The sequence below is a fragment of the Chamaea fasciata genome, unplaced genomic scaffold, assembly GCF_029207755.1.
Source record: "Chamaea fasciata isolate MVZ Bird 193981 ecotype frontalis unplaced genomic scaffold, bChaFas1.0.hap1 SCAF_11, whole genome shotgun sequence".
NCBI classification, from domain to species: Eukaryota; Metazoa; Chordata; class Aves; order Passeriformes; family Sylviidae; genus Chamaea; species Chamaea fasciata.
The window spans coordinates 5,533,290-5,557,343 of record NW_027094096.1 but is presented as its reverse complement, the minus strand read 5'-3'; the positions used below and the strand labels follow the sequence as shown (position 1 = coordinate 5,557,343).

Genomic DNA, 24,054 nt, shown 5'->3' with positions numbered 1-24,054 from the left:
TTTTTGGGCACCATCTTGATTTATACACTGTATATGGGTTGACTATATATGCCAGAACAAGTGAAATTCTCTCTCCTGGGATGGGCAGGACGCACAACGAGAGGGGTGCCTGTCTCGTCACTGTCGGTAGGATTGTGTCTGCTCCTGAGCAGGATTAGTTCTGCCTTCTGTTTATGAGTCCTGCAGGGTGGAGCTGGGGCACAGGCTCTTTCCGGTGTGCAAACCTGCTTTGGAGAGCAGGCTGCTGTCCTGATAGCAGCATCTGATAAGAGCTATGAGTTTAGATCAGTTCCTGCATTCCTGGTGTCACTACTGCTGTCACCAACGTCAGAGACACTGTCTGCCTGTGCCATATGCAGTACCAAGTCCATTGTCAGCCCTTTGCAGAGAGACACGAGGTTTTTATTGTTCTCTTTGTTGCTGCACTGTAATCTCAGTGTGCTGTGCTGCTCTGGCTCATGTGGCCACCGAAAGGTTTTCTGTCACAGGACTTTGTGATTTGCCGTGGGCTTTGCTAATCTATCTGTAACTGATCAAAACCTTTCTACTGGGAAATTGCTCTGGAGCTGGTTTCAGTGGGTGATAAAGCAAAGTAAAACACTTCAGATGAGGCTCAGCCATCCACCACTGACAGCTTCTGTCACAGCTCTGCAAGGCATTTGTACCTGCTCAGCTCTGATGGTGCAACCTCATGGGCTCCAGTGAAGACAGGGCAGGCACAAGTCTGCCCAAAGTGCCACTTGCAGATTGCACAGAGGCTGTCTTAAGAAAAGATAATAATGAGAGTGGAACAGATTTCACCTGAGTTATCTGTTACCACAGAAAACTCGCTGTGCTCATGGGACTCTGATGATACTGCTGGGCTGAGATTATCAGGGTGATTGCTTTTCTTGGTTAGAAAGAAGGGAAAAGTGAACAACCAAACAATACTGATAAGCAATATATTGAAGCATGGTTAGGGCAGCACATTTCTAGTATGTCCAAAACCATAGTTTAATTACATTCAGCTTCATTTTATTACCAAAAATTGTAGATATTAAAGTTTGGATATTTTTCAACATAATTTAATGTTGATTTAAATCAATTTACAAAGTACTTTACATGGAGGACTGAAAATATTTTACAATCAGGGCTTAGCAAATCCATATATTTCATGTTTCTGCAAACGATCCAAATCTGTTTATACAAGGACAATGTTTTTTCCATTCTTACATCTGAGGTAGGAATGAACATAATGCACTACACAGATTTTGGAAAGCTGAAAGAAGCAGCATTTAGTAAGAGAACTAGGTATTTCCTGAAACATGCACATTCCTGCTACTGAATCTCTCAGTATACAAAATTCTTCATACAAACAAACCATATCCAGCTTTTGTCTAGTTTGAGCCCTTCCAGAATGTTTCCAGTTTCCTGAAATATTAAAAAAAAGTCAGAGAACATGGTTTAAATCAAGTTAAAGTGATATTATTTTGTTTTTCAACATTCAAAAAGGGTAATCAGGTATTTGGAAGCTAATGCATGCCATGAAGTGAAATCCCTTTTCCTTTTATCTGGATGTGCTATCAGACAAAATCTCCCTCTGACAAGTTCAATGCAAATGAATGTCATGAATTTCTTTTGCTGTTTGCCCTTTGTGTTATGTTGCAAAGCCTTCATCACTCTCAAATGAAAATTGCAAATAGCCAATCCTCACTGAAGGTACAAAGCAGCTTCCAGGAGCTGCAAAATCCTTCCAGACTCAGAAGATAAGGATTAGGGCTGTTATACAGCAAGCAGTTTAATAGTGACAGTTTAACTGTTTCACCTGCTATCCTTTGGAAAGGCTTTGACCACCCAAAATCACATACCCAGCAGCTCTTTCCTACCCTTTTCCTACCCTGCTGGATCTTCCCCCTGCTCTGTTACAAGAGCTCAGGTGTGCAAACAATCGAGTTACAAACAGGTAAGTTACAAGCCCTGAGAGTAATGAACTCTGAGATGAGCCCAGAAATTCCAAAGATTTCTGAAGAAGCTTCATAACTCAATTTCAGGTATTCAGGAAGACAATAGATTACTTCCCTCTCAGCTGTGTGGTAATGAAATGCTGTGTTCTATTGCTTCTGTGCTTTGAGGGATGATGGGCCAGAGAGGAAAGTGCTCATTTACAGGCAAGTCTTGAGTTGTTTTCTCAAAGAAAGAGAAATTATTATATTGTTGGTGCTGTATGAGGCTTTTTGTCCTGATCATTTAAGATAGGAATGATTCTTTGAAAACACTGGTATTAGATTTGTTTACAATGAGTCTTATGGCAAGTACCACTGTCACTAAAAAATTGTTTCCATACTCCATGCTGATGAGGTGATGCCCTTTATTCTTCAGAGATCTACCTTGATTTGCTGATGAGATGGATCATTGCAGGCTGCATCCTTCTCCATGCAGACATGGAACTCATCCAGCACATCACTAGTGACACGTAGGCTCCAGTTAGATCTCAGATTGACTCAGTCAATCTGCACTGCACCCGTGGGGAATGGACCAAAACAACCTACATGGGCTGCAATGTATTGCTGACATAAACGTGAACTAGAAAGATAGAATCACCTTTGACTATCAACTGAAAGTATTGTCCTGGTTGGACTTGTTTTAGGTAAACAGGGTCTGATTCACTAATATTCTTCAAATTTACCTTTTGGTGGTTGAAATTATTACAGCTTTTAAATGGAATTTAGCATCCTTGAGTTTTCAGATTGCTGCACAAATGCATGCAAGGCTTGATTTCAAATGACAAAATAGTTTAGGGAAACAAAACAGACTTTAGCAAAGATAGCTCAGACTCAGTTGTTTCAGTCCCTCTATAAGAATGAAGTCACAATGCAGCTTTTGGTTGTTCCCAGACCTTTGCCCAGCTGTCTGACTTCTTATGTCTTCAGTTTGTACTTCTGTCAGAGTTTTCAGTCTTGGTTCTCCTCTGAAAGTCTAAACTGATTGAGGTCTGTTCCATCCCGGGGCTCTGAAGCTGTCCCTCTGCAGTATTTTAAAAGCCAACATTCAGCACAGCTGGGTTCAGCAAACCCCATGAGTAAAGGATGGTGAGGCTCCCTGTGGGCTGGGGTTGCTCTCTGTTAGCAGACTGGTAATCCTGAGTTAAAATTTCCAAGTAACTCTGCATTAAGCCTTATTCTCCAAAACTTGACAGGGCTATAGTGACCTGTGCTGTGTAACAGCCTTAGTATCAGGTGTTCCTTGTGATCAGACACGGCAGGAGCCACAGGCAGGCTCTGGTTGCTCACAGAGGCACTGGGTAGCCTCTTGTCATTGTACATTCCTGTGTGTGCAAACCCAGAAACTGTGAGTCCAATTTTAGGGGCCAAAGTGTAACAAAAAGTGTGTAACATCCACAATTTTTATTCCAGAAGTGCTGTTCAGGGGAGAACATAAATGGAGAGGGTTTGAAGTGTGTTTTTTTCTGGTTTTAGCTTTGTGGGTAATTTTGCTAAATGATGGTGCTCCTTCAGGCTGGGTTCTGTATCTGTTCAGTCAGCAGCTATGGCTCAGGGCTTCCAACTGATTGACTACGTGTTTGCAGTAACTGAATGAAATAAGGGACAGCCCCTTGAAAGAAAGGAAAAGTGGTCATCCTTAGTGTCACAAACAGAGTAATCAGTTGCTGTATCTAAAGCCTGAGAAATTCTGCAGACTGAAGAGAGGAAATTGTAACTAAGGCGCCTACCCTTACTGAGCATTGCTTAGGGGTTTGAATTATGCAATCCAAAAAATGATGCAGTTCAATGTGGTGTATGCAGCTGCTTCCCGTGCACCTTCTGCCTGCATTGCTTTGCTTCAGCAGCACATCTTCAGTAAGTATTACCTCTTTAATCTTACATTTTTCCTTTCCCACTAGATAGTTCATGTAATTAATGCATATTTAGTGGTTGGTGACAGTTGAAACTGGGATTCATTCAGCCAAGAGGACAATAGGGAAAGCAGAGAGCTGATTATGCATCCTCCACTGTCTGCTGCACAGGTTGGAGAAGATCCCCAGGAACTCAGTGTGAGACTGATGTGGGCTGAGGGATCCTGCCCTGCTGTGCAGACAGAGCCATTGTGGGCATGTCTTCACCTGTTTCAGGGAAAAGTTCTTTCTCCTAGAACATCGAACACCACACATGGTTGCCTGGGTACCTCTTTATTGCCTTCTACAGAGGGAAAAGCTGAAGGGAGCTTGGGAACTTCCATGAGAAGCAAGTAACCTGCAATAGTTCTCCCAGCCCAGCTACTGTCAGCTGAGAGCACTGATAGAATCACGATGACCTTCACTAAGTGCCTTCAGAAACAATGAGTGTGGTACATTTGCTGCCTTGGGTGCCTTGATAGCTCTTGGGGACCCATGTTTTCAAGCTTATCTTGGTAAGCACTAGAGCTAGATACTTTATGAATAAATTAAAAATGGAAATTTTATTTGACTTCAAGTGTTGAAGCTCTTCAGTGGAAACCCAAAAAGCACAAGGCTTGTGATAAAATCATAAAAGTTCTTAGAAGTAGCATGCTCCAAAACTTTTACTTAAATTCCACCTACACACTACAGAAGTGCTAAAAAAAATGCATCAGATCCTCATGGATCTGCAGTCCTTGCTCATTCATCATCAACTCATCTGACTTGCACCCTGTAGCTAAATTTAATACTAGTCCTTCATGTTCCATCATGGAACTGTACTGTTGTATGCTTTTTGTTGATGTAAATCTTATTTATTATAACACAGAGAAATGCTGAAAGGGTTGTTTGCTCAGCAGGTTTCTCTTGGTGCTACAAGCTGAATAATTGTATGCTGTATTGGCAAAATCTTTTTTGAAGGCAGGAGTTTGAATGGTTTATTTAGTGTGAAGAATGTGAAGAACTATCCCAAGTACACGGTCTTGGTGCTTTCTAGAATTGTTTGGTGTTCTTTCTGGCTTGTGTCTAACTGTATTAGTTGGGTATTTGGCAATTAGCATACTTTTAATGTGAACCATAAAAAGTACAGGCGTGCTGGAGCAGAGTGGAACGGGGTCTTTAAGTAGGATCTGAGTAAATTGTTTTTATGATCTACATCTTTATCATGTGTGGAGAGTGCCAGTTCAAAAGACTTCCACTTCTTTACCTTCCAGAACTTCTAATACATTTTTCTTTAGGATGTATAATTTTAGCAAGGAACTTGAGATAAAAATCTGGCAGTAAAAATACGCTACTGAGAACTCCTTTCAATATTCCTTTCCTCCATCAGACTCTCCTAATCTGCAGATGTCCCAATTCTGCCATGGGAGCACTGCCTACCTGTGAAGATGACTAGTCTTTGGGCTGCCAGAACGAAGCCCGGGTGGGATCACAGAGAGGAAAACTCTTGCATGGCCAGAAGAGATCAGCAATGACAGATATGAGAGTCAGGATCATTTTTAGGATTAACTGCAACTGGGTTCACATTCCACACACACTGAACATGTTAAGCATTTGAAACAAAGAATGCACTGTGCTCCTCAAGTCCTTTCCGTGACACCACACATAGGAAAAGGTGATACGGCCTTTCCCAAACCTGGAAACCTTCAGCATTCCAATTTTTTATAATGTTTAATAAGAATGGAAGTGTGATGCAGTGTGAGTAATTAATATACAGAGTCTCTTAAGTCAGTATCATGCTTAAAGAAATGGAGCTTGTGGTAGTATGTACTGCTATCCTTCTGTTGCACTGGAGGAATAGAGGGAATTTTATAGCATTGACAATACATAATTTTCTTTTTTTCCTTTTTTAACTCAGATTTTTTTTTTTTTTGGATGTCTGATTTTCAGCCAGGATCACAAGCTAGAAGTAATACGTACTTAGTTGTTATTAAATTGTAATTCCTTGTTTCCTTCCATGAATCATCTCTTTGAGAAATTCTGAATCCCTCTCTCCTAGAACCCTATGAATGCCATGATTTTCACCAAAGTCTTAAAAGGTCACTGTAGCAGAAATTACATGTATTAACAGACTTGAATATCAGGACCAAACCAAATGTGGAATGAGACAAAAAGCCTCCATCATCTCTCACCTTGGAGGAGACAGGGACCGTTCGCCTTCCATTCCCTCCAACATTGTTCAAGGTGTAAGACTTCTAACTGCACTTACACTGTGCTATTCACCCCAAAATTTGTATGATCTTTTTTCAAGTGAGGAATTGCTGCTTTGGCCACCCACCAGCATCCTCTACCCATGTTTCCTAGATTCCTCCCCCTACCTCTTCTCTCATTCTTAGTTCCCTGGCAGAGACCCTCTTGCTGAGTTTCATCCAGCAGCAGAATTCCCTTGCCAGCCCACAAGTTCCCACCTCTTATTAAAGTTCATTTCTTTATTGACCCGCCATGTCACAGGAGCCCTCTTTTCCTCAGCTACACACTTGCTTCTCTCCCTCTGTGCTCCTAGGTAGCTCCATTTCTTCCAAGCCCCAGGTGTTGCATTCAAATTAGAGTACGTTTCTGGGTGGCTTATATTTTGGAAAGTAGCTGTTTCTCCCAGCTGTGATTCCTGTCTATGATCCCATTTTTGTGAAATGCTCCTGAAACTTCTTAGCGCAAGAGTTGATCTAAAAATAAGGCAGGTTTGCTAACAAAATGAAACTGAAACACAGCCAGATTGCTAAAAAATGCTTTAAAAATAATTTACCAGGAATTTCTTAGGTCTTAGGTTCACTTCTTTAGTGAAATACAAAAATCTTGTCTACATGAGAGCCAAACTTCTATTTTAAAATGCCACCTAGACTTCCTAGCTAGCAGACAGTCTTGAAGACAACTTTTTTTCCAAACCTCAAAACATAATATTTTTTTCAAATCTAAAAGAAGAGGAGAGTTCCCGCCAGCCTTTCTCACCACAGTAGAACTGACCTGATTTATCGCTTACATTTAAACTGGTGGGTATTTGCAAGAATTTTGTAACTTTGAAAACTTATTGCCTGTTACTGAAATGCCTATGTATGTGTTTAAATACCTGTTTTAAGGTACTCTAGTTAGAAAAGATTGGCCTGAAGCAATATAACCAGATGATCAGTTTCCTAGTTCCTCCTTGTGCCTTGGCTCAGGAAAGGAAAACACTTCCTCTTCCTTCTGAGGGCCCCAGACTTCCTGTGCCATCTATTTATACAATTGTTGTAATGAACCCCAAGTTAACCAGTTCCTCTCCTAGTTTAGCATAGGCTTTACTTTTTTTTACTTCATGTCTTTATAGTCCACTTGCAACTTCTCTTAAAGTCATGTTCAGAGCTGCTCCTCACTAAACCCATGTTTGGAGTGTCTTTGACAAGGAGTTGTCTTGGCCAGATGGCTTTACTTGGATACCCTAGATACAAAGGAAGACCAAATTATCATAACCATACAAAAACCTGTTGAAAAGTTCAGGTGGTTGAATTTGGAAAGGGGGTCAGAAGATTCAACCAAAGTCTAGTGATTAAAGGCGTTCGTTGTGCCTCTCCTCATGAAATGAACAGCCTAGAAGCCAGTCCATCGAGAAAACAAGAGCAAGTTGTAGCTAGTTGTGCTCAGCCTTTGTACTGTGAGCACACAGAGGACTGGAGGAAATTGAAAACTGGAAGGACATGCAGAATTTGGGGCAGGCTCTGGGGGACAGGAGACACCAAGACATCCTGTGGGAAAGGAGGTTCACAGCCAAAGGGCTGGAGTCAGAAGGGGAAGGTCTGAAAGTTGTGGTTTGGGATGCAGTTGAAATGGCAGGGCTGGTGGTGAAAAGCATGCTCACGTTCAGCCTTGCCCATGCTCTTCAAGGGTTCTGGATCTGGATAAAGGAAGCTGGGAGATTTGCAGAGGGCTTCCCATAGTCACAGAGTTCAGAGTGGCTGGAAGCCTTGCAGGTGTGTGAGCCCAGTGTTGGCCTGGTTTTGGGCTGAGGCAGGATCAGACACATGCCAGCTGGCTGTGAGGATTGCCTGGGTGCTTAGCACTGCTGTCCCCCAGGGCTTTGCAGCACCTCTGGTCACCATCTTCTTTAGAAGAGATTTTAAAACTGCTGCTGTGACATCTCCAGGCTGTCCCTTTGCCAGACCATACAAGTCCCTTTTTTTGGACCTTTTTGTGTGAAACCCATTTTCCAACTCTTCAATCTTCCTTGGAAATTTTCCTTGGGACTTTATATGATGCTTTATGTGTTCCATAAGAATTGGTGCCCCGAGCTGGCCACAGCAGTCCAGCTAAAGCTTTATGGAACTAAATACAGCAGAAGAATTTCTTCTTGCATCTTGTACAGCACTCATTAATAGATCTTGGAGAGACTTCTGCTTTGGATGTAGCTTCCCGCTGTAAAATTGCTGCTCAGTCTCTGATTCACTGTTCTACAGATTCCTGTGTACAACTCTGCTGTTTCGTGGGCTGTTCCCTAAATTGCATATGTTCACTAGGTGTTTCCTTTCCATATGTTGTGGCTGCCATCGGCACAAAGTCGAGGTACCAGCGGGGTTGATGGAAGAATCCCCATGAAAGGAAAGCCTGCCCTCCACACCTCTCTGGTGTCCCATGAGCCCTGTGAGCACGTTTCTGGGGATGTGGTGTGTTGCCATGGAGATGACACTTGCCATCCACGTTTATAATGACTTGAAACAATTCACTGTGCAATTAAAACAAGATCTATCCTGTGATAATCCTGAGGAAAGTTACTGACTAAATGCAGGCAGGGGGGCGGGAAGTGGATTTCATTGTTGTCTCTGCTGGGGTGGCTCCAGCTTGCTGTGTACTGCCCCGTCCTGCTCTGATTTGTTCACTGTGCCCTGTTCTGCCTCTGATTCCTGTCTCAAAATCCAGAACAAGCTTGTGTAAAGTTGAGGCTGCATTTTGCCTTGCTCCTGTTATCCAGTGCAGTTGTCAGGAGGATGTTTACTAATAGTTTACCATCAATCCAGTTTTTGGTAATGTGTTTGCAATCATCTACAACCTGACTCAACACCAGTTCTTCATTATCCAGCACTGCTTTTCCTTCCCCACCTATAAACCTTTGCCACAAGTTCAAGTGGGAAGAAAGCAGATGTCCTAGAGCAGATGTCCCAGATTTGGGCTGGTTTCCTCGCTTGCTGGCAGTGGCCAACCCTCAGGGAGGTCATCCGGCAACCTGTGCACTCACAGCAACATTATTACTGAACCAGACTTTCCATTCAACTGATGCCGCTCAGGCATCATCCCTGCAGTCCCAGGCAGTTCTGGCTGGAGATGCACCACAGCCTCGGCCATGGTCCTATTGCTCTGTGGCTGGGCGCAAAATGATGAGCTGTTGGATTTGGAGGGGCTGATGCAGCACAGGCAGTATCTGAGTGCCTTGCACTTGTGTCCCAAACAACGTGACTGTTGTCTGTCATGCAGGCTTTGTTCTCATCCTCTCCCCAAGGGGAGAAGCGAGTGCAACAAAATCTTGCTTTTACCGTTCTCTCTCCTATTTCAAACAATGTACAGTGTTTGCTGTGCCTCTGTGCAGAGGGAAGCAGTGCAAAGCAGGGTGCCCTGCTCTCCTGTGGGGAGTGGGGATGTTTGTGGGGTGTTTTAACTGGGAAGAGCTCGTTTCATAGTGCAGGCTAAAGGCAGAGAAGGCTGCTGGGCACGGCTGTGTGTTGGAGGGGTGCAGCCCTTCCCACACGCTTCCTCTGTTGAGGTCCTTGCAAATAATAACAATTATAATACAAAAGAAAATGAGTGAGAATAATCTGGTGATTTTGCTTTCAGACTTTCATGACAGCTGAGCTGATGTGTAGCAAGGTGGTGCCACTGCCTTTTGTGGTGTGGGGAAGGACCCTCAAGCTCCCCCACCATGAGTGTGTGCTGAGCAGGTTTGAGGTTGCCCATCCTTCCCTCTGTGCTTGGCCATGGCTTGTCAGAGCTCCTGACTCTGCCAGTTCCCCATTTTCTTATTTCAGCTCTCACTTTCTCTGTGCAGCTGCTCAGGCCACGTGTTCAGTTCTTTGCTGAATTCTGTCTTAAAATATGAAATGCTGTCCTTTATTTTACTGTGTGCCACGGGGAGTTGGTCCTTTTTCTCCTGAGTGGACTTGGGGAAGGTGGGCTGTCAGAGGAGCTGGCACTGCTGGGATGGAGGCTGCTTCTCTTTGGGAATGAGCATCTGGATTCAGATGCATGCAAAGCCCCGCTCCTTGACACGGCCACAAATTCCAGTTATCCTTGAGGTAGGAGAAAGGGGGCTTCATCAAGAAAGGTGGCTGGGCACAGTGGACCAAGATAACAGAGTAGAAGGGGTGCATAACAGCAGAGCCTCTCTGCTAATGGGTGCACCCAGCCAGGCTGCACAAGAGCTAGGGCTGATGGCCATGCTGGGGAATTTGAGCTGGACCTCAGCTTTGGACTGTGCAGCGAGTTAGAGGAAGGAGGCCTGTTGCAAAACACTCCTTCTGCTTACCACAGAGACCAGAACAGTTTCAGAGACTGACCTATCCTTGGCAGCAAAAAAGTGCTAATTCAGCCTTTCCTACCACTTCTATCAAGACTCTGTTTGGCCTTAAAAGAGCTGTTCACGGCAGTCTGTCTTCCTGCAGGCACCCTGGGAGAGCAAGAGCTGAGGGGCAGAACAAGGCTGAGAAGACTGTTTGGGCACTGAGGGTGGCAGAGATGCTGTGCAGGGACAGGATAGGGGCCTTCAGGCACAGTCAGGGGAGATCTGGGGAAGCAGACAGGTGGTGAAGTCGCAAAGGAAAGTGAAGGAGGAGTTTGGAAAGAGGAGGAGTGGAGTAGGCTGCAGTAATTCAAGAGGTGAGAGAGCACCTACAGCAAAGCTTTCCTCCTACAGGGATGCACATGGCAAACCCCTTTTGTCCTTGGTGTTTTTTAGGGTCTCTATGTGTACTCTGATGGTCCCCTTTGGGGTAACTTAGGGCAAAGTAAGCCGCCCCAAGCCTTGCGCCTCATGAGCTCCAGCCCATCTATGGGGGCTGCGGGTGGGCAGAAGGCAGCCCAGGCAGGATTATCAGATGGTGGAATGTGGGTAACACTGCCATGGGCAGGGCACAGAGGCTGAGCGTGCTGCCATCCCACACCAGAGCTGCTAACAGTGCCCTCTGGGCTGATGGAGGGGTGCTGCTCAATGAATAATCACAAAAATGGAGATTTCAGAGCAGAAGAAAGTACTTCATGGAAGATGAACAGAGAAGCATGGAAGACTGGCTGAACTGTTCCAGGTCTGTTCCAGTGCAGCACTGTGACTTCAGGATCCTTTCATACGATGGATTTTTCCTTGATGGTTTCCCCTGATTCCTGACCTTCACACTTGACACCAGGAAGCAGAAGAGTCTGCTCTCTGAGGACTCAGACACTATTTGCATTAATTGGTGTAAATGAGAAGTCATTCCGAATGTGCAGTCTGTGCTGCTCTAGCAGAGCAGGATTTGGCGTACACTGGGTAGAATCATGAGAAGTTTTAAACAATGATTTTTTTCAACATCTCTGGCCTCACAAAAATATAATCCAGTGTTTGCCCAAGCATTGCCTTCATGCTGAATATGACATTTCCAAGTGTATGAGAATAATAAATCTTGTTAAATGCAGGAGAAGTTATGTGGAAGACAGAAAAGGAGGCTGTACAGGCAGAGCTCTAGAAACATCACCCAAGTTTGAAGTGAAAATGTGCCTTGCTGAGCCTTTAAAGACATGCAGGTGTAGCTAAAAATGAAAGATATTTTTAATGGCAGGCCTGAGGGCACTGATGACTTCAAATGCAGTTCACTGTTGAAAGCACTGTCCTAATTTATGGCCTGAGATTTTATTATTTAGGAAAAGTTAAAAAGAAATCTTGTTGCTGCTAAGACTCACTGAAGACATTTTCCTATGTTCGGCTGTGGTTTTTGCTCACATCTTGCCTGTTTAATTTCTTAGATTTTATACATTTGCCTTTCAAACAAAAAAGTTCACAAAGAATAAGAAACTGAGCAAAGATGAATGGCAAGTAAATAAGCTTGTTCAAACATGTATTGAAACTTTGTGTGTATTACTTTTTACAGGCCATCATTGAAATCCCAAAATAAATTTAAATACCCTGCCTGTTAGTCAGAGGCAGCATGTCTGTGTAACAAGTTATGTTAAATTGGAGGCACAGCTTTAATTCCTTACTAATTAACCATGTTTCCTATACAAAATCTAGTTTTATGCATGCAAAACAGTGCCAGTCAAGCCTGCCATTGGGATGATCAGGTCTTCCTTCAGATTGCCCAGTTGTGAATATTTCCCAGTGTTCTTTTAAGTCAAGAACAACAGCCTCCTGGGGATGGAAAACAACTGCTCTCCACCATTCTGCCCCCACTTCTTGATCTTTTATGGCAGATATAGACAGGACCTTCTTGGATTGGTTTCTGTGGAAAAACCTTTTGTCCAGAAGGAGCACCCTGCCAGGAAGAGGGTGCCCCAAGGAGAGGGATCACAGCTTTGGTTGTGTGTTGCTGTAGCCTTGGGACTGAATGGCGCTTCAGCGCACTTTGGGAGGTGACGCAGGGTCCTTTCCCTTGGTCAGAAGGTCTGTGCTGAGCCATAAGAGACTGTGTCTGTCTTTGGTAGGGTCTGTGGTTGAAGCAATGGGGCAGAGCTGCTGGGATAGCAGCTGTTCCTGCTGGCAGAGTCACTGTTTGTGCCAATGTGTGGACATAATTGCACTGAAGCTTTGGCTCTGAACACCTCCAAAACCTTATCCCTGTGTCTGGCCTCTGTGGGTAACCATTTGCTGAGATTAGTGGCCAGGGTGTGCTCGAGACAGGTTTGGTCACAGAATTCAGCTGGCACACACAGTGTCATGCCATGCGCGTTTGCAGTCCTTGCTGCTCTCTAAACCTCCATCCCAGCATTTCTGTGTGGGGCGGTACCTTGTTTCATTTGAACCCAGTTCTGAGCCTTTGAATCCTGGAAGGGATGCGAATGTCTGGATTTAGCCATGTTTACCTTGCAATTTCACAGAAAAATTCTTCCTGGATACCACAAAATATAACACAGTCATGGGGCTTTGTGCTCAGCAAAAGAGAGAATACAAAGATTAATCCGGGAGAATTATTGGTTTTTTAAATCTTCCTTTGCTGTGAAGCAAATCACCCTGAACCCAGTGAGAGAGCTCTTCCATTTGGCTTCAATAAGTCTTTGAGGTTGGCATCTGTGCTGACTCTGGCTGGAACGTGTGAGCTTATCTGTTTCTGTTTGTTCTACACAGAGCCTGTGGTCAGATGGGCAGCAAGGGCAGGACAAGTTTTCTTCTGGGCAACAGCACTGGCTTTTTTCTCTCTCTATGACTTTGTTTTTCCTTCTGCAAGGGCCAATATTTGTGTGGCAGTAAATCTCATGCCATGACTGCCTCTGTGTTTTGTTTCAGGCATCAGAGGGTGTCCCTGTGAGGTATTTTCAGAACCTGGAGGAACTGATAGAGTATTACAAGAAGGAGAACATGGGTCTGGTGTGGCACCTCAAATATCCAGTGCCACGGGAAGAGGAGGAGGCTGCTGATGAACTGGAGGAGGATACTGGTAAGAAACCCATGATGTGACTTGGTGATGCAGACCCTTGACTCATACCTCTTGACTGGAGATATGCAGTGCAGGCAGGAGATAAGAACATGTTGTGCCATAAAATAGAGCAGAGCATAGAGAGGCCTGAGCTGGCAAGGCCCTGTGGCAGTGAAACCTCATGTCTCCTGTGGTGTGGCACCTGGAGCATCAGTTTAGCTCACAGGAGGGAATACACTGAGAGCCTCTGTGGAAGTATACTGCATCTGGTGTGGGGTGGTTAATCTGGTGTCTTTATCTGGACTCCGACTCTTTATGTCCAGCCATCTCCCAAACCTGTGCTTCCTCTCCTTGTCCTGCATCTGTAGGGCCTCTCTCAAAACAGAGATGCTCTCTTGGGGCTTGGAGCACATCTCCCTGCTGTGCCATGCACCTGCAGCTGCTAAGGGGCATCTGAAACCCCTCAGCTTCCCTGCTCTAGGGGACATTTTTGACAGTCCTAAGCAGAGGGCACGGCTCTGGCAGTGACAGACAATTTAACTCCATGTACAAAGGCAGATGTATGATGAAGAGGTGTGATTGACAACATCCCAACTACTTTATATCAAATGCCACTGTGGATTCCTGACACTCACTGGTCTCAGATCACTCCTCGGATTTTCCCTGGATCACCCCTCGGATCTGTCATAGTTCTCCCAGAGGAAGGTCATGTCCACAGAGCCATCCTTCCTGTCCTGTCTGATGTCTGTCTGAAAATGATGAGCACTGCAATCAAATTTGTCTGAAGGACACAGTCCCTGGGACAGATGGACTGGCCCTGTGAACTAGGGCAGATTGATGTGTCTATGCAACTCAGTGTCTGTGTAACCCTTTGATGGAACCCACTGTATATCTACCAGGAGCTGGAAGATTTTGGTATGCAATTTTCTTTTCTGGAAGAAATAGAACAAAATTTTGCAAAGCTGCTCAGGAAAGATGTTCTTGGATTTTGGCCAGTTGTACTGAGTCTCCAGCTCCCAGGGCCAGGGAAGGAACTACAGCAAAAATAGTACAGAGAGAGAGGCAAGCAGCAGGGAATGAAGTTCTAGCCAAGACTAAGAGCCTTCAGATGAAGGGAGATTAGCACTGGGTCTGGGCTGCTCATGTTTAGAATTTAGTTTTCTTAAGGCAGTTTGTGCCACCACGGTGGAGCCGTGTAAGGCCTACAAATGTCTGATCATCTTAGATGTGAAACTGCAGAGGTGGAAGATGAGCACCCTGCAGATTAACCACCCATGGCTCAGTGCTGTGGTGGCTCTGAATCACAGCACTGGCCCAGAAGCAGGGTGTCAGTCCAGGGGGTCTTTTTGTCATGCAAATTCCACCATTAGGAAATAACCAAACAAAACCTCACAACTCAACCAGCTACAGTACAACTTGTAACAAAGTGTTGGAGCAATTGGAATGAAAAGAAAGGTAACCACGGATGGGATCAGTGGAGATGAACCCACTCTTCTCCCAGGAGAGGGAGATACGCTGAGCAGCAGGATGACACAGCAGGAAAACCCTTTTTCCTTCCCAACTCAACGCCCACAAGACGAGGCAGGATATTCAGCCCCTATGCACTGGATCATGGGGATTATTTTCTCCATCTTTGTTTGCTCACTTTAGCTGTTCACTTCTTTCCATTAGCAGCTTCTGGTGCTCCTTCCATCATGTCCCTCCATCCATTGTGCCTCAGTAGCAGATCCCCATGATAATGGGAATGACATGGCTGAGGTGCAGCTATGTTCTCTAAGCATTATATTCAACTTAACTGATTGACCTTCGCATCTGCTGTGCAGATGGGAGACTCAAAACTGGCTGGGGTGGAGCTCACTGCAGGCAGAAACAGAGGCAGGGGCATGTGGAGCCTGCATGTGAGGTCCAAGCCTGCCACTTCATCCTGCTGTTCTCACACCACTGCCGTCCCAAGAAACACAGCTGGGCCAGTGCTGAGGCCTGAGCTTCCCAGCTCTGACATCCCTCCACAGACCTGCCAGAAGAGATGTCTTCTGCAAAGACTGCCCCTGCAGGGTGGGTTGTGCCTGCCTGGAGTGAAGGACAAGAGGTCCAATTTCTGAGCTGGAATGACGGTGCCTTTCCTTTCCTTCTTGCTAGACCTGGTACCCACACCTCCTGTCCTGCCCCCACGCAACATCCTCATGGCAGTGCCGAGCAGTGAGACAAAGGAGGTCTCTTCTCTTCCCGAAAACTCGCGGGTAGCAGATGTGAATAAACTATCCCTTTCCGAGACACTGCTCCAGCGACTGCAGTACCAGGACACAAGCAGGTAAGGAAGGGTAAGCAACAGGGCTGCTGAACCAGCCTTCAGCCCAGTTCTGTGCTCGCTGGGCCTCTGCGTTTGGGACAGCTGAGGATCTGTTTAATTCAACAAAATTACTCCTCATTTATACTACCAAATATAGAACAGAATCAGATCAACAGTGCATTGACTGCTCTTTACAGTCCAGCTGTTGTCTAGAAAAAATACATTTCTGAATTAATAAAATCACCCATATGCTTTCTCCACTGAGGCATAGTTTCCTAATATGAAGGATGAGTAATATCTGAGAGAACTTGGTTTATTAGCCATGTGCCTAAACAGTGGGAATTTGAGAAAAGTAAGGAGGCTGTTTGATATTTGGGAGTAGAGAGAAGAGTTGGCTTTTGACCTGTCTGTTTCCTTCACAGTGTCTCTGATGAGCATCTTAAACTCATCCAGGATTACCTGCGAGTTCACATCATCAGTGACTTTGAGATCGTGCAGACTGGCTCAAGCAATCTTCCTCAACTGAAGAAATTACTAACAGCTCTTTGCAAAGGACTCTTCAGGTAACTAGAAGCTGGTTTTCAGAGTGTAATGCCATAGCACAGTAGTCTAACAAAGGTCCCATGTGCATGCATTCAGAACCCTCATTTCTGGCATAGGAAATTGGCTTGCCCTCAAAAGCAGTATATTTAGATCTCGTGACCTGTGATTCTGGTCCAAAGATATGAAATCGATATAGAAGAGAGAGCTCTGACAATCAAGTTTCCTTGTAGGTGGTTCAGACAGTGGAGTATTATATTTTATGCTTTGTTTAGAAAGAAACAAAACAAAAAATGCACTAACAGATTTACTGCATAATTTGGTAATGCATAAATGACACCCACAGGATTGTCAAGCACAAGCCGTTTATGGAAACAAGCACAAATTAGCGTATAACTAGATTTTAAACACTGATTTTCCTTAGCACTAATGCATTGTGTACTTGGAGTGATTCCACTGATGTTGGTGAAGGCCAGCTCAAATGATAAAAGGAACAAGCCTACACTCTTGACTCTACAAATTTTACCTTTCCTGTTTGTAGACCTTCCATGTCACAAATAGAAAAATTCTGACAGGGTGCTGGAACATTGCAGGGCTCCCTCCTTGTCTGGTGGAAGGATGTTATTTCCCCCTTGCTGATTGTAAGCACAGGGACCAGCCCACACTTGTGCAGAGCTCTTGGAGCACTCTGTAGCAGAGGACACGTATTTCCACACTTCTCTCCATGGCTTGCCATACCCTTCTCTCTGGTGTATGCAGAGGTGAGGCTGGTTGTGCTGCTGGCCTGATCCTGTCCTCCTAGAAGCCAGCTGCCCACAGACAAGCCCCTGTGAGGACTGATGACAGATTGTTCCAAGGGCTGCTCTTCTGCACCCTGCCTGAGTGTTTTGCTTCTCTACACACACGGTAGGGGAGACCCAGGTGGCCAGCTAAAAATAGACCTGAACAATGGAAACTCAAATCGCATGAAATCACAAGTGATAGTCTTGTGTTACTGAAACACCTCTGGTGCTGCTGTTGTAATGATGCTTGGCTTCTCCTATTTCCAACTTCTTATTTTACTTCAGCTGATCTGGGTTTCACAACCCTATTCCTCATAAATGCACGTGGAGAGATGAAAGAAAGGAGATGCAACAAGGCTGTAATTCCCTCAGCTGCCAGGACATCTTTAACATTTTCAGATTTTCTGTAGGATTTCTGGTGACTGGACATTGCAAAATGACATCCTAGAGCAGAGCTGGGTGAGTTCTGCTGCTGGTGGAACATCTTGGTTTGAAAGACAGGTGTCTGCCAAGGAAGGCAGGAAACCTCCCTTAGAATGGAAAATATGATCTCCTTCCCTCTAAATTATTTAACTTTGAAATTAAGGGGCTCTCAGGCAAGGATATGGGAAAAGGAATAAAATTCTTTACTAGAATATATATATGTGTGTGTATAAAACAAGACAAACTACGGCCAACAGCAGCAGCGGCAACAAACAGCCGAGACCAGTCCCGGCCCTCTCTGGGCTGCGGAGCACGGTCCCCGTGGGTGCAGTTCCGGGCACAGCCGCCAGGGGCGCTGGTGGCTCCCGGCCGGGCAGGGCGCTGCCGTGACTCCCCCGCGGCTGCAGGGGGCGCTGTGCACGTGGGTGATGGCGGGAGAGCGGGAAAAGGGGTTTCCTCTGCAAAGCCCCAGGGGCGGCCGGTCCCGCCGCCCTCCGGGTGGCGAAATGGCCGCGGCAGGGACCTTGGAGCGGCGGCTGGAGGGGCAGAGGTGAGCACACCTGGGGTGGCAAACAAAGTATTGGAAAAACTCTGTGGCTGTGCCAGAAGCCCTTGGTGTCCCGGTGTTGGGTTACAGTGTGGCAAGAGGCCCAGGAGGAGCAGCAGAGAACAGCAAGGCTGGGCAGGGAATAGCTCCCACGGATGGCTCCCCGGCAGTGGCTGGTCCCGGAGCTGGGCTGTGCACCGTGAGCGGCCCTTGTGAGGGGGGGTTGGCAAACTCCCGGCACAGCATGCACTGGCTTTGGGCTCCCGAGCAAGCAAAGGGGCAGAGAAGCAAGCCAGTAAACTCTAGTCACAGTGCCAAAGGAGAAGGAAAACAATGGGTAAAAACCACCAGGCAACAGTATTTCTAGTCGCTCCACCAGAAGGAAGCAAACTCTCTGGCCCCAAGGGCATCCTTGGGTTGGCTCTCACCCATCACAGTGTCAGGAGGGCAGCGACCACCCTGGAAACTACAAAAAACCCCAAACCAAAAAATGGGTATGGGATAAAAACCATCCCCAAGACAGGACACTGCACCACCACAAACCCAGCAAAGAACAAGGGCCTGCCCTCTGTCCTTCTGGTGACTGCACATAGCTATGGCAGTGCATGTCCTCATGCAGTTCTTCCCCAACATTTTCTCCTCATACCCACATTATTTTGGTTTGTTGGAGCTGCCTTCTCAATTTTTTCATGGTGGTCCAGAACCACAGGCTGTGGCTGGTTTCAGTCCCTGTTAGGTCTCGCTGAGGAACCTCATGGATCTCTACCATCCAGCCAAACTACATGCTCACCTTCAGCTGGCTAATAATCAGATGTTTAGGTCTCCTACTATTTTAATCTCTGCAGTTGTCTAGGGTTTAAGATTACTTCAGTCAGGAAAATTAATCCGCGAACACGAGAGGTTTATGTCCAGAAAGGAGACAAAGGAGTCCTGTTACTTTATTTGAATAAAGGGAGAGGCCATAGGGCATTCCCATGGAGTCTCTCAGATTGTTAGAGGATGCAGCCTCCTTTTTATCCTAATTTCCTGGCTGCATTTCCCTCTCTCTTTCCCCATTGGCTGAGGTACTTGAGAGGTACAGACTTCCCAAATCTCTTAATACAGACCCCCTTCTAATATATACCCTCCCCTTTTCTTTTTCTTGTGTCAATCAGTGGAATTCCTATGGACTTTAGGGTTCCTCCTATTGCTTCTTTATTGTTTCTTTCTCAGTATCTACCTCTATTTATCAGCAGACCCACAGTTTGTTTGTAAAGACAAATCCCTCTCATTCCTTTCATCCATCCATGGAATTCTTCCCATTGTTTCTTTTATCTCTCAGTATCTAGTTTTATTTATTAGCAGACCCACAGTTTATTTGTAAAGACAAATCCATCTCATTCCTTTCACTTCCCTTATGTGACATCTGATCTCAAATTTTGTTAGTGGCATTCCCTAAATTTAGTTTTTATTTCCATGAGCTTCCTTCAGCTGTGCAGGGAATTCCAGCTGAAAGTACAGGTTATTCCTAGGCTGCTTCTTGGTGTCTTCTTTTAATGTCCAATTCCGTTATTTTCACGCTATTTGAGAATAGGTTAAAAAACCAAACAAAACCCCTAGAGTTGTTAATCAGCACAACAGAGCTCTTGCAGTGGAGCTGAAGCTCTGAATTTCCTGGCAGTGCTGAGGGTTTGAGACTCGTTGTGGCTGGGTTGGCTCGGCTGCTGGGGAGCCACAGACTTGGTGTGAACGTGAGGGGTTTATGATCTGCGTTCTGGCTTCTCCCAGCCTCACAGAGCTCAGCTGTGCCATCCCTCAGGGTCACGCTCAGACACGCTGCAGTCACTGTGAGAAAGGAGCATCCAGAGCCCTTTGCTGCCTCAGGCCTGTGCGGGGACCCCGGGCTCTGCGTGGGTGGTGACTGCCGAGGCAGAGGGCACAGACATGGAGCTGCTCAGTGGTCGGGAGAAGGAAAGAGCTTATGGTGGGGCTGGGAGAGGAACTGGACCAAGTGTTGTGAGCAGTCTGTGCCTTTGGCAGTTCAGGTATTGCCCGTGGACAGAGGCAGGATGCACAACTGGCCAAGAAGCTCATGCACAGCTGGGCCACAGCAGACCAGAGTGCAAAGTTTGTGAGCCCTTCCCTCACCCTTTGTCCTTGATTAATTTAGCCAGGCCTGGACCGCAGTGTTCATCAGAGACTGGGAAAGCTGGTTTTAATTCTGCTGCTACTGCTGCTACTTTCTAGGGCTAGCAGTGACCAAGGGGGTCAGACAGCCATGGCACATCTTATTAGAGCCTGGGGTACCAGGAGCAGCCACCCTGGGCAGAGGCTGTGCCCTCTGGCAGATCTTATAGTGGAAATACACAAACAAAACCAAAACCTGTAAGGCTGATGGGTACTTTTGTGAGGCATTCTGTGCTAAAGAAGTTGCCTTACAAGGGTTTCCTTGGCCAGGGGAATCCTTCAGCATCTAGAAAGCTGACTCAGAGAAAGCAGGGACTACCCATGCAAGGGGATTTGTTCAGCTTCCAGTGAAAAACACCAATAATGGTCTATTCAGTCTGCTACTGTCTGAAGCCATCATTTGGTCATCAGCTGCTGTTTATTCTTGTTTATTCTCCCTCAATAGATAATTTGCACATAGAGCTTTTAAGGCAGTTTTTCAAACACTTGTGATACCAGCACTTGTGCAACTGCATGTGGACACACAGGCTTCTGACACTTTAGTGAAGATCACTAAAGGTTTCTATACTGTCAAGAGAAAAAGACCAAAACAAGTTACAAACGTAATTAAAGTTACCCTGTGGTTTTCGTGGGCTTGAACGCCCACGGGAGCTCTTCCTCCTCCTCACACACAGCCTACACGTTGCACTGTGAACAGAGGGCAGTTTTCCCACGGGAAATCACTCCTGAGTTGCTTCAAACTGCTGCTGCTGTGTTTTCAAGAGATGGCCTGCACATCAGAGTAAATATCCTTTCACTCTTCTCAAACTCAGCTTCAGCCAATGTTCCTGCAACTGCTTGCAGCCTCCTGGGGTCTGACTCCATGGCTGCAGTGCGACTCTTGGGTTTGGGGCCAGAACTGTTTGCAGTGACACTGGCCCTAGGTGATCCAGAGCTGAGTATTGGCATTGGAGGAATAAAATTAGCAGAAGCAGATTCCTGCATGTGCCTTGTACTCCTGTGTGTCCCACGGCAAGTCTTTCAGATTGAAATGTCAAACATGAATGTTTAATTTAGGCAATTAGTCATCCTTGGTTCAGCACCTAGACAAGTATCTTCAGGCAGGCACGCTTTTGCTTTGAGCATTTTTCCTAACAAAGATGGAATAAAATCCAGTCCATTCAGATCTAGGAAAGTGAGGGAAATCATTAATATCCACAGTTGACTAGACACAGTGCAAGCATCCTAGTGCTGCTCACCATCACCTTCCTTTTGACCTGTGCTCCCTGGCTGCTCTTTCTTGTCATTATCAGCATGCAGGCATGCAGCTTTTGTGCCAAATTCACACAGCAGTGTTTCAACAAAAGAGCATCCTGTGGAATTTCATTGGGAAGCACTGGAGGAATGTCATTGTTACCTGTAAATGGTTCTGCTCAGGAGATCAAAGGCTGCCTCTGCCACCCCCTTGCTGCACCCGCCCCTCTTTGTCATGTGAGATGAAATATCTGCAAATTAGTTTCCTCTTTCCAGCATTGTCCCCAGCACTGTCCTCGGCAACCCCAACAGCTGCACAGGCCCTGTACAGAACCGAGCTGCTCCCACGGCTGCAGCTTTCAGAGGCACCAGACTCTGCTGGGCTCTGAGACATTTCAGTGCACTTGGATCTCTGAGTTGGCATAGTTGGGTTGATGCTGCTTGCACACTCTATCTTCAGGTTTTGCCCAGGCTGGGATAGCTTTCTGGGGAGATTTAGGAAGTTAGAACCTCCAAAGCAAAACCAAGAAGCAGCCAGGATGGCCATGTTCCAGCTATGCAAGGCAAAGTCACCTGCCAGACTCACACTGCACTGTCGACCATGTCACCAAGCAGCTGGGATTTGCTCCCATCAGGCTCAGGAGGCACACGGCAGGGCAGGCTCAGTGTGGACGCGTGCCCAGCGTGAAGGTGTGCCTGTCATCTCGTCTGTGTGCCTTTGTCCGGGTGTGAACAGAACCAGGGAGGCGGCCACAGCCTTAGCCCTGTGCTGTGTCTGTGTTCCCAGTGAGGCCTCGAGGACTCTCCCATCTCTGGAGTCCATCCAGAAGGTGTTTGAGCAGCAGCTGCATCCCGGTACCCACCAGCGCTCCCAGGTAAGGGGGCTGGGAGGTGGGAAGAGCAGGACAGGTGTGTGGGTGGCTGTCAGTGGAGGCAGGGATGGCTCTGGTGTGCAACCATGGCCAGTGGGGTACAGGTGGGCACATGCCATTTCTGTTCTCTTTAGCCTCTTTCTGCTGCAGTGCTGAGGGCACACAGTGAGTTCTATCCCTCAGTTTCACTTATCCCATAGCCCTCTCCACCTGCTCCCCCTTCCTGTCCTAGAGGAAAGTGCCACCAACTGCCTGAGGACTCCCACCTCCCCATCCTCCCTCAGCATGTGGGCTGGCGTTGCACACTTCTTTTTCCATAAACCTCACTCCAGGGTGTTTCACTGCTACATCCTTCCTTTTCCCAAGCCTACTTAAATCCCCATGACTCTCCTCTCCCTGCCAGAAGACCGAAAGTCCAGGATTTCTGTATGTTGAGCCCCAGGCATGGTCATGCAAACTTGCTCCCAGCAGAAAGCTGACTCCCGTGCATGGCCATCTGCCTCAACCCTATGGAACAGGCTTGGAGATTTGTCCTTTCAGCCTCCCACCCTTCTGCATGTTCTGTGCTCTTGTGCTACCTGTTACAGATCAGAGTGGCAAAGGTACAAGTGCTGCTCCTTGGTCTGTGTGAGGTGTTCTTGGGACTGCAATCCAGGCTGTGCTCTGTGGGCTTGGTAATCACCCATCTCCCTCTCACTTTTTCTTCCTATACTGTGGTTTCAGATGCTTGGTGAAGCAAGTCCAGTGAATATTGTATTGAAACTCAACCAGCTGATTTCTTTGCTGTCTTCTATTGAAGAAAAGGTAGAGTTTTCAAGCTATTTTATATCATCTTCTTGTCCTCCTTTGCCTCTGGTTTGTTTCTTGTTCATCAGTGCAGTGCTCTGCCGCAGTAAGATTGCTTTGTTCTGATTTCATTACTCTTAGTGTAGTGCAGAATCACCAAATAAATTACACATAATTATTTTACAGGTGAAAACGCTGTTGATTGAAGGTCCTGATTCAACACACCGGCGCTCCCTTATCCCCCCTGTCACTTTTGAGGTAAATTTACTCCTTTAATGATGCTGATCATAATGTGGAAGGACAGTAATGCAGATTTATGTCAGTATCTCAGCTCCTGGGAAGTTTGCTGTGCTGCCACAGAGATAACAGCTATTCCTGGATGCTGCTTGGCACCATGAAAATGCCTAAGAGATGTCTGGTGAGACTGGCATAATGATATGTGTCAAGGAATTGAGGGAAGCGCCGCATTTGTTATACACGTGACTGAAGTGTAGAAGGTCCCTCATGGAAAACTGCTCTGTATTCCTCTAGGTGAAAACTGACTCCCTAGGAATTTTCTCGAAACTGCAACTCAAAGTGGATGTGGAAATGGGAAAACTGATTATTAAGAGATCTAAGGATGGTCCAGAAGACAAGTTTTATACCCACAAGAAAAGTAAGATGTCAGCTTAATGTCACAAATGCTGGACTAGGCTCTGGGTCCCTGGATAATGGGGAGGGGTTCCCTTCAACCTCACTCAGGGCAAGGTTTGCCCCAGAGGACAGGGAGTTCTGCTAGGTCTTGGGTGCTGCATGAGCATCAGTCAGCAAGACACAGATATCTCAGTACTGGGATAACCAGCTTTCACAGATTGTTTTAGACCCAGTCTCTGGGTCTAAATCAAGACACTGGAATCAGCACTGCAAGGGAGCGGGTTTTGGTAGAAGATTCCCCATATACCTGGCTGCAAT

The 24,054-nt window shown here is 46.1% G+C and overlaps 1 protein-coding gene across 2 annotated transcripts in view; it reads left to right on the top strand.

The window, feature by feature from the left end:
* The window catches only part of INPP5D (inositol polyphosphate-5-phosphatase D), a 55,234-nt gene that overhangs the window by 13,853 nt on the left and 17,327 nt on the right, over positions 1-24,054 (top strand). For both annotated transcript variants that reach the window (XM_066194102.1, XM_066194103.1), the window contains 7 exons: positions 13,335-13,485; positions 15,604-15,775; positions 16,177-16,317; positions 22,233-22,320; positions 23,041-23,121; positions 23,290-23,361; positions 23,635-23,758. In XM_066194102.1, the coding sequence (XP_066050199.1) occupies positions 13,335-13,485; positions 15,604-15,775; positions 16,177-16,317; positions 22,233-22,320; positions 23,041-23,121; positions 23,290-23,361; positions 23,635-23,758 (829 nt within the window). The remainder of the gene's footprint in view (positions 1-13,334; positions 13,486-15,603; positions 15,776-16,176; positions 16,318-22,232; positions 22,321-23,040; positions 23,122-23,289; positions 23,362-23,634; positions 23,759-24,054) is intronic.